Raw genomic sequence first — 10,529 nt, 5'->3', positions numbered from 1 at the left:
ATAATAACCCTGACCCTGTAGTGACAATGATACAATATTGACTGAGATGGGCTAAATTGATCGATGATGCCATATATTAGAGTAATGTGTAAAGATTGGTGGATTTTTATGTAATAATACAGTATGTATTTTCAAAATAGATATAATAGATATAGTAATGTGAATACAGACTTAATTACATGTCTACTCTGCTTTCATTTTTCTTGTTCTAGTTCATTCTCTTCATTTCTGTGTTATTTTCTACATATAATGTGACAAATTTGGGGTTATAAACCCAGTAATTATATACTTGACAATAAATGACAAAAAAAATCACTGAAACAAAGCAGCTAATGTCAACAGAGATTAATTCACACTAATTCAGAGTGGTACAGATCTGATCAAAATACCTCATTATATATCGACTGATATAATGAGGCAGCTTTGTGTGTATAAGTGTGTGTGAGAGAGAGAGACAGAGAGAGAGAAAGAGGATAAAAGAAGTCGAAGAAGGAGTCGTGGAATAAACAAGCACTGCTGTCTTTGTTAAAAATGTTACCCAACCATCCTAGTGGAGGAGGTGTATAAAACCACTTCCCTCTACCAGCCTCAGTTTAAACTGACATGTAGTCAGTGTTGCAGCACATCAAACAAAAAATTTTTCACCAAATTATAAATAAACTACTGCTTGCCTTTCCACTCCAAGGCTACACATTGGGACAAAAGGAAGAGAGGAAGGAAAGGCAGGAGAGGGACTGAGCGGATGTATATTTTACTGTGTCTCATTATTTAGCCATTAGCTATGTTCTTTCTAGGGACATGCTATTCTTAAAGAAAAAAATCCTCCTTACAGCTGCAGTATAAATTAAATTAAGCCATTGCATAAGCTCTGTGATTTTTGCAAAGCGTTTAACACATTGTAATTGTTCCCATCCTTAATTGCTTCTTAATTATTTGTGTGTGTCTGTCTGCAATAACAATGCTTTTTCGTCAAACCATTAGAGAGTAAGATGTGCCGCAAATACAAGCAAAAATAATTTTTGGGATTGAACAAAGCGATCGGCAGTTGATTGTAATGCTGTCCCATAATCATGCAACTGCTGGAGTAACACACAGCTAAAGTAGTTTTCCAGGAGGACGAAATGAGTGTATGTGGGCAGCTCTGGAGAGCTCTGGAGAGGTTTGTGACTGAGTTTTGTTTTATGCCTGGAAAAACAGCTGCATTACAACAGTGACTAGTCTGTACTGAACCTCCCTTGAAAGGGTTAGAGGCATGGAACAGCAGCTCTCTTATTGTTGTTATGTGTCTGAGTGTGCACATTCATAGATATAGATAGGCAAACTCTTTCTGACCATCTCTCACGCTTGCCCAATTGATAAAAGAATACCCCAGAGACTTGCTCCTCCACTCTCCTCGTCCCCCTCCCCTCTCTCCCAGCCCCTCCTCTTCCATCCAGTCCCTCCTTCCCAACCCTTGTAGCCCCTCTTATTTTCTCCAATCACTCCTTCACTTTCTTCAAGGACCTCCCAAGCCTCCTTTGTCCCGCCTCCTATGCCTGCTTCCTCTACACCCCTTTCTTTCCCCTCCTCGATCCCTCCTTCTCTCCCTCCATACCCATTTGTGTGCCTTGGCTTCTCCACCTCTTTCTCAGAGTAAACAGAGGAGAAAAGGAAGAAGCAGAAACATCACTTTCGCTGTCTGCACGCATTAGATTCCCCCACACACTCTAACACTCACAGACACTCACGCAATCCGTCCGATGCTACAGCTGTTTAGAATGTGTTAGCAGCCGCAGTGGGGTGTGTGGTGTGTGTGTCTCTGCGCAGGCATCCCTCGTCTACCACTGAAGTTTTAACTCTGACTGCTCATCGTTGCTGCCGACAGAAGTAAAGAAGTGAGAAGGGAGGGGACAAGCAGTAAAGACAGACAGAGAGAGAGAGAGAGAGTGGTCAAGAGAGGTTGAGAGGTGAGAGGACAGAAAGAGCAGTGCTTCGGTAAATAGAGGTGTGACGGAGTCTCTATGAGTAAGGTGTCCCGTCTCCACATGCTGTGCTCTATGGCGAACTCCGGCTGTGTGCTACTGTCCGGGTCTGGAATGTTGCCCCATTCTCTGCAATGCCCCCCTGCTTTCCTCTATCTGCCCCAGGTAAGAAAGCATCCATTACACCACCCATCAGCACCCACAACCTCCTTTAAGCTATCAGTTCCTCAAATTTTTCCTTTTTATTGCCTTTCCTGTTTTGTTTTTGTTTTGTTCTTTTTGTTTGTTTGTTTGTTTGTTTGTTTTTATCCTGGGTGCCTGCTTCTTCCACTGCACTTTTACATTGTGCTGTTCCTTTTATTTCTCTTTCTCAACTCTCTGTCAGAGTGTCCTACAACTACGCCTACTTTCTAAACATATTGTTTATTTCTTATATATATTTGTTATATTAGAATATCCATATTTGTGAAAACTTGCAGTCTAATCAGTGGTGTCTACATTTTCATCAGACTTCTTTGTGTAACTTTGTTTTATCACGTGCTTCGCCTCATCACACTTGTATATTCTCAGTGGCAATGAAGTGATGAACACATGGAGCAACACACCATACCTCTCTGTATGTGTATGTGTTTGTGTGTGTTCAGTGGGCAGGAGGACAGGGACAGATGTCATCTCAGAAACAAATTAGACAATAGAACCAAATGACTGCTGGCTCACTTCTTGGAGTGGCTGCATGTCTGTCATTCAGATGGCTGTATTCCCACTAATTGTACATTGTTTCTTCAGTTGTACTCTTTGCTTCACTCAGTTTGTTTACTGTAAAGTTTTCAATTGACATTGCATCAGTCGATTGCTGTGTTTCTTCTGTGGGTGTGTGTTGTACATGTGTCTGGTTTTACTACTGGCAGCATGTGCAGTGGCAGGCGGTCCCTTTTTCTCCAGACAATTTGTTACTGCGGCTATATAAATTATGGTAAGACTGGAGAGAGCTGCCATATAAAATATATGGGCTTGCAGTGAGCTAACCTGCCATGTCTTGACTCCAAATAGCCACCACACATCACCTTTACAGGGTGGCCCAGACCACCTGCCTGCTGGCAACACACACATGCCACACAAGCACACATGTAGACACACTCATTCACACAGAACATGCACCAGCTGGAATCCTACAACACACACACACACACACACACACACACACACACACACACGCTCAGTGCGACAAACACTGCAAGTTTTCAGTGAGCAGTCACATATAAGTGTGTGTGTGTGTGTGTGTATTCATCTATTTGCATTCATTCCTTATGACACATGTGGGAAACCCCATCACATAATGCAAAGTTTTACTATTTTGCTTCTTTGCCCCATTTCGTTTTGACTTTTTATCTACAGAAAATATGAAAAATACTTGGCAATGTGTCTACTCCTGTCAAAATAACACTGTTCCAGCAGTAGAGGGACAGGTTTTGAGATTTAAATTTCTGTATTGCTATAAGCCTCTCTTTGCACTGCAGATTTTTCTCTGAAGCCCAAGAGTAACAGTGGACTTTACATTGCACTGGCAGGATTTAGTTTACATCTTTCTCTGTCTTTTTAATAAACCTAGGTAAAGATTCCATCAGAATGGATTGTCATGTGTTACTTATAATTTGATTGAATTTCACGAGTAAGACTTTATGTTTCAAATTAGTCTTCAGCATGTTTCTCTCATTCTCCATTTCCCATGGACAATCAGGCTTTATGTTTCACTCTCACCAAAGTGTACAGTATAAACCCTACTACAAACCTTAGTGAGGCAGATTCCACAGCTACTGTTACACCATTCCTACCTAGAACTAGGAAACGAGTGTTATGGTACAGTAATATGTTTAATTTTGAGTGATGTGCCGGCTATTGCTAATAGAGACTCATTATTTATACAACATTTACTGTAGTCCTCCTCTAATGTGATGGAGATTTTTTGAAGCTTAGCTTATCTGATATTTCTCTAGAAAAATCATTCTGGTGTGGAGTGGGAGTTTGCTGCCCAGCTGTCTATAAAGAATCCTACCTGCATTAAGTAGGTGCTAAGGAAATTGAAATAGTCTAAATAATAAATCATGAATGAAATTCTTGTGGAAAATAATAGTAATAACTGTATTGATGTCCACCAAATACAGCCATGTGTGCAGAATGTGTGAGATGTAGAATGTCTACCAGGACTCTTCTCCAGATGCTCTAGAATTGTCCAGTCCTGGAAGATGTCAGAAACACGTTATTGTAAACTTGAAATCTCATACTGACTTTTATCATAAAGTTGAGATACTGGGTGATGTCAGGACACTATACATGGTTCATCTGAGAAGTATTTAATCACGCTGGTAAGCATGGCAGCAAAATGTGAGGATGAAGGTTCAGAATGACTAAAGTCTGGCTTGTTGCTCTCTCTAATGGAGAGTACCAGCAAACATATGTTGTTTTGATGATCATCCTATTTGTTCATTTAGGTATGAGAATGTTTTTATTATGCCATGTATATCTTCAAGGATCTTCCCCTTATTTTTTAGCCATTTTATCGTGAAGTAGTTGCATTGATCATATATTTATTGAAGGGCTGAAGTATGCATACATGTTTTGATGATGGAAATTTTAAAAGCTGAAATGATAAGAACTGACCTCATGAAAGGATTTTCGATTTTAAAGTATCGGTCTTGAACAGCCTGTATTGGGCGAGCATGACTTCTGACTAAGTGGTGTGTGTTTTGCTTTTGACTCTGATACTATGTTTAAACCTTCAGTAGGATCTCACTATTCATCTGCCTGCTCCTTCACTATCCATCCATTTGAACAGACAACATGGATCAGAGCTAAGCACCCCCTGCAATACATTTATCTCTTCCATCAGTGTGTATTGGATTTCTATTCTCTCTCTCTCTCTCTCTCCTCCCATTCTCTCCTTTGTCTCTCTTTCTGTTTTTTCCCCCAAGGCATTGCCTTCAGAGAACCCCCCCCCCCCCCCCCCCCCCACTATTAGGTGAGCTAATAGTTAAACACTTCCTGTCTACTGGTTGACCTAATAGTTAAACACTTCCTGTCTACTGGTTGACTTCCTGTCTACTACCCCCCCCCCCCCCCCCCCCGTCTTTGTTGTCTGTGTCTCTTTTGTAGAGGATTTATTTGTTAGTGTGTTTTTGTAAATTAAACTGATACCATTTAAACATGTTCAAAACCAGAATATTTTTACAGCACTAGCACTTTATATCAAACATGCATGTTTGTTGTTATCTCTTAATTAAAAAAAAAAAAAAAGATGATAAAACAGAGAGAAAAGAAAAGGAGAGAAAGACAAATTAATTCAGGATTTCCATTCCATCTGGCTGGTGTGCTCATTTGTGTCTCTTAATAAACAGTTGCATTACTCCTGAGCGTCTGATGACATTACACCCAATTCATCTTTCTGTCTGTCCTACCAATCAATCCATCTGTTATTGTTTATTTGTATATATACACATTGTTCAACTCAGATACAATACGGAATTGCATTTCTTGAGATTAATAATAAATAATAATAATTTGACTTAAATTTTCTGTCAAAAACCTGAAGCAGGATGGAAGAAAGTAAAGAAAATCATCTAATTACATAGAACAAAGCCAAACCGATATGGATCTTTGCACATCAGATAATTAGTAAGACGAACTGTACAATAAGAAATCAAAGTATCTCAGTGAGACATTACTTATGTTATGGTTGAGGTAAAACAAGGCCAGGACCCAGTGACAGAGGCGTAGGAAACCAAAAATTTATTGATACAAAGTACAAACCAAAAATCACCTGAACCAGGGAAAAACACATACAAGTGAAAAAAAAAAAAAAAAATCACCACAACGGGGAAAAAGGCACGAAAAACAAAGATGATAAGAAAAGCTATAAACTGAAGGAAAGTAACAAAATAAAGAAACTCAAAATTCACCAGTAACTGGGAAGAGCAATCTACAAAAACGCTGAACAAAAGGCGACTATGAAAAATCACAGTGAATCTTTCTGAAGACTAGAGGAACGCAGGAGGCCGGAGGAGTGAGACGAGAGAACACAAAAATAGCTCTGCTGCGAGCTATATGCGACCTGGAGCTAAGGGAATAGTCCGGCACAGGGGTCGAGCATGAGGTGGCTTAAGAAGCCGAGCTGATTAGGTGATGAGGTGCAGGTGTGTCTCATGAAGCTCGCTCCCAGAGTAATTCGGCCCCGCCTCTCTCCCGCTTCAACCTGCTGAGTGAGAGTGAAGGAAAAGGACACAATATCAAAAGGAGAAAACTGACTCGAGACCACAGCCATAACACCTTAACTCTCATATTGACATAGTTTTCAAGTAGTCCATATACCACAACAGCATATGAAATTCCTGAAAATAAGTTATGGTTTTTATTTTTGGTGTGCCATCCCAAGATTACTGCCCCAAACACGGCTGTAAAATGTCTCGACCTCCTGTTACAAACATGCTAGAACAGTGGTCTGCTGCTTGGCAGTCTAGCTAGCTGTCACACCACCACCTTCTGATCTCAGCTCATGCACATGTGCCGGTAAGCTTGGTTTACGCTTCGGCGTCGTGGCGTCACTGAGCATTCATAGTTCTGCGTCGAGGGAACGCGTTGCTCCGCAATTCACCGCCAAGCTGCTAGGGGGGTGTGGCTGTGTCTTTGTATGGTTTCGGGGGGCTCTTGCTGCCGCGAAGAGGAGTTGTAGAGGTGGTCGTACTTGCGTACCTCCTCGATAATTCTTTCTTCGGCTTGGTCCAGTTTTTCTTGTAGCTCTCACCACAGAAACTTTGAAAATGGCGGTGTTGTTGTGCTGCGACCATAGGGCTGCGACTGAACCGAAAATTACGTTCTGAACGGACCAATCACAGTCCTCGACGTTCACGTCACTACGCGTCGACGCGACGCGTAGTCAGGATTTTTTGGAGGTGCGCGTCAGGCTACGGCGTAGGGTCCGCGTAGGGGCCGTCGACGCGACGCAGAAGCGTAAACCAGGCTGTAGACTGAACTACTTCACTTTGATATCTTTACAGAAATGTACAATACAACATTTTATTCTGCTGACTGAGTGAATTAGAATGTAACAAAAGAAGGAGAAAGAAAAGAAAGAATTAGGTGAGCTGCTGATATCAGCATCAGTAAGCAGCATTACAAAACCACACTGTGTTCTCCAAACTTGTGGCTGCTGTTCCGAAAGTGATGCAGTTGTGACAGCTCTGAAAGCTCTGATCTTTCCATCTGACCCACCGACTTCATAAGACTGGTGCCTAATATCATCAACATCCTGTACTGCAGCAGTTTTACCACTTTTAGCAGGTTTTAGGCAAGGGCATTCACCTGTACACAAGCTCGCTCACTCTCTCTCTCTCTCTCTCTCTCTCTCTCTCTCTCTCTCTCTCTCACACACACACACACACACACACACACACACACACAAAAAAAATTGTTTGAACCAGCAGCTTTTTTGCTGATCATCTTCAAGACAGAAATGAAGCTAATGATTGCAGCAACAGCCCAAAGAGGTTGAGAGATGCAGCAACAGAGAGATTAAGAAAGAAATGAAAGAGAGCAAAAAGAAAACAGAGAAAGGGCATTTTTCTCAAAAGCTCACAACAGACAAAAGAGGAACATATATATACATAAAAGAGGAACATATATATATATGTGTGTGTGTAGAGAGAGAGAGAGAGAGAGAGAGAGATGTGTGTGTGTGTGTGTGTGTGTGTGTGTGTGTGTGTGATGGTTTTGACTTAATAAGGAACTGTATGGGATGCAAAATGGAGATGCTCAATGTATCAATGGGAAATGTTCACTGACAAGTAACTGTAACTGATTTGTTTTTTTCTGTTAAGGGACTTGCAGCACTTGGTTAAGGTTAGGAAAAAAAGGTTAGGAAAAAATAGAAAGAAAGAAAATATAGTGGTCTTGGTTCACTGTCATACAGAAATAGCCAACAGTGAGTTGATGCAAAAGACCCAACATGGATAGAATTTTGGCTTTTGTTGCCTAACTCACACAGGACTCATGATACAAACTGCAGTCTCCATTGTCTAAGTCTTCCTCTTGTGATGCTTCCTTTAGGTAGAATTTACATTTCATACTGCAACTTAAATGGGAAAGCAAATGAGTACTACATTTCAAAGAGACAGAGTTGGTTTCAAGTAAGCATTGACTTGTCTGTTCTGAGGCTAAGTTCACACAAAACATGCTTTACATCTCTCAAAGTTACAACTGAATTGCTAATGCCATTCTTTCACCACTCACACACTAGTTTACAAACACACACTACCTCTCTCACACTTGCACATGTAATTAGACAGACCCTGCTTTTCTTCTCTCTTTATCCCTCCTTCCCTTTCTTTCTCTTTCCTGTCTTTTTTTAGTTCTTTCAATATTCCTTTACTAGTCCCGCAAAGGAAAATTCCAGTAATTCCAGTATTTACTTTCATTCTTCATTTTCCTGTCCCTTTTGTGTTTTACTCCCTCTTTTTCTCTTCAAGCTTTATTCATGAATTGTTGGATAAGGAAATATACATTTGACCTTGAAGTCACTCCCTTATAAACAGCAGACAACTAATGATATGGCAGTTAGGATTACAGGGCTCAGAGCTCAGTCTGCAAGGAATTCTAATAGGCTGCAAGTCAGACAGTGCAGCAAGTTTACTTGTGCTCCATCTTACTTTCTATTAAGTTTGATTTATTAGTCTCCATGTTACAACAGACAGGTACCAGTCATTAACAACAAAATCTAAAAAATGTGTAAATATGAAAAATTAAATGAAACAGATCCTGAAAGTGAAAAACCATCTCTCTCTCTCTCTCTCTCTCTCTCTCTCTCTCTCTCTCTCTCTGGAGTGAGTGCTGGGTACAGGGGGCGTGGTGAGTGTGTCTGAGAGTTTGTGATTTTTCTGTAACTCTTTTCGCTTTTCCGACACTTTGGTCGAGGTATAACTGTTTTAACATAATTTGTGATCGTTATTGGAAAGTTTGGAGGTAATCGGCGGCCGGCGGGTCGTGTTTCTTAGTGGAGATGGCGTCCTTCGACACGCTGTCTCTGTCGTTGAGGCATGGTGTGCGGGTCCAGCCCGACCCATCGGTCCCCCTAGAGACGGTTCTCCTGGCTGTGGGGGACTCTGTGGGACACACTAACCTGTCCTACGCCTCGAGGATGAACAAAGGTGTGGTGTTTTTTTTGTTTTTGTTTTTTTTTTTGAAAGAGGAGGGATTGGTGGCGGATCTGATAGCTAGCGGTGTTACAGTGAATGGTGTTTACCTGCAGGTTTCCCCGCTCGCGGTGCCGTCCACCCGGGTCACAGTGTCAGGTGTTCCCCCGTTTATTTCCAACGAGGTTTTGGGGAATGAGTTGCAGCGTTTTGGGAAACTGGCGAGTGGTTTTCGGACTGTGGGCCTGGGCTGTAAGAGTGAGAAACTGAAGCATGTGCAGTCTTTCAGGAGACAGGTGTTTATGTTTCTCAACTGTCAGTCACAGTCGCTGGATGTTTCCTTCAGAGTAAAGCACGGGAGGGACACTACATGGTGTATGCAAGCACAGGGAGCATGAAGTGTTTTGAATATGGGGATGTGGTGCACAAACGGATGGCCTGTCCTCACAGGAGGACTGAGGAGCGCTCTGAGCCGGCGGCCGATAACTCCTGGCCGGCGGAGGAGCGCGCACACACCGCCGCTCCGCCCGGTGAATCTGCTTCCCACGGCGTCATCGAGGGTGACTCCGAGGCAGGAGGGGGATGTAGTGGACACAGACAGTCGGGCTGGGGAACAGAGGGCTCAGACAGTGGCTGATGACAATTTGGATACCCTGAGTGGGACAGCTGGGGGAGAGGAAGGTGCAGAGGAGGGGTCAGTAGCGGGAGGAAAGCCAGTAAGTGGAGAAAGTGAGGGGAGCAGTGAGAGAGGTCAGGAAGCAGGGTCTGACCGCATGCGGGTTGCTGATGGACAGGTGATAGAGGAGGACAGCAGGGTGTGATAGAGGGGGCTGCTGGTGAGGATGATGAGGAGATGGAGGATGTTTCTGACTGTGCCTCTGTTGCAGACTCTCAGGGTGGAGATCTGTACACACTGGAGGAAATTGATGGTTTCCTCGATGAGTCATTTGGAAAGTGTGTTAAGGTATCTGACTATTTTCCAGATGCAGGGAAGTTTATTAAAAGTGTGCAGACGCTACAGAAGATAGTGGGTGTGGATTTATTGGATGAGAAAAAACGTTTCAGGCTGTGACAAACATGAGACAGAGCCTCAACCCGAAAAGAGCTTCAGGAAGGTTAAAACTTAGTAAGTAAAACGTGATGAAGTTGCTGCACTGGGTTTTTCTCCTTTTGCTGGTTTCTCTACCTGTTTGCTCTCTTTCTTTCTCTCTCTCTGGGATGCATAGGGTGAGGATGGGCAGTTTGAATATTAATGGGGGGAGGGATCAGCAGAGGAGGGCAGTTATCTCTGAAATGGTCTCACAGAAGACGTTAGATGTAGTTTAAGTGCAGGAAACGCATAATGATAAAGATAAGGAGATAGACTGGGGACTGTGGTGGAAGGGCCAGT

The 10,529-nt window shown here is 42.4% G+C and overlaps 1 protein-coding gene across 1 annotated transcript in view; it reads left to right on the top strand.

Moving 5' to 3' along the window:
* The first annotated feature begins 1,600 nt into the window (after window positions 1-1,600).
* rbfox3a (RNA binding fox-1 homolog 3a) overlaps window positions 1,601-10,529 on the top strand; it is a 315,560-nt gene continuing 306,631 nt past the window's right edge. Inside the window, exon 1 of the mRNA XM_076760027.1 lies at window positions 1,601-2,126. Coding sequence (XP_076616142.1) covers window positions 2,001-2,126 — 126 coding nt within the window. The 5' untranslated portion in view covers window positions 1,601-2,000. The remainder of the gene's footprint in view (window positions 2,127-10,529) is intronic.

Source organism: Chaetodon auriga, chromosome 20, assembly GCF_051107435.1.
Source record: "Chaetodon auriga isolate fChaAug3 chromosome 20, fChaAug3.hap1, whole genome shotgun sequence".
Taxonomy (NCBI): Eukaryota; Metazoa; Chordata; class Actinopteri; order Chaetodontiformes; family Chaetodontidae; genus Chaetodon; species Chaetodon auriga.
Note: the sequence above shows the minus strand (reverse complement) of the source record. Positions and strands in the feature narration are given on the sequence as shown.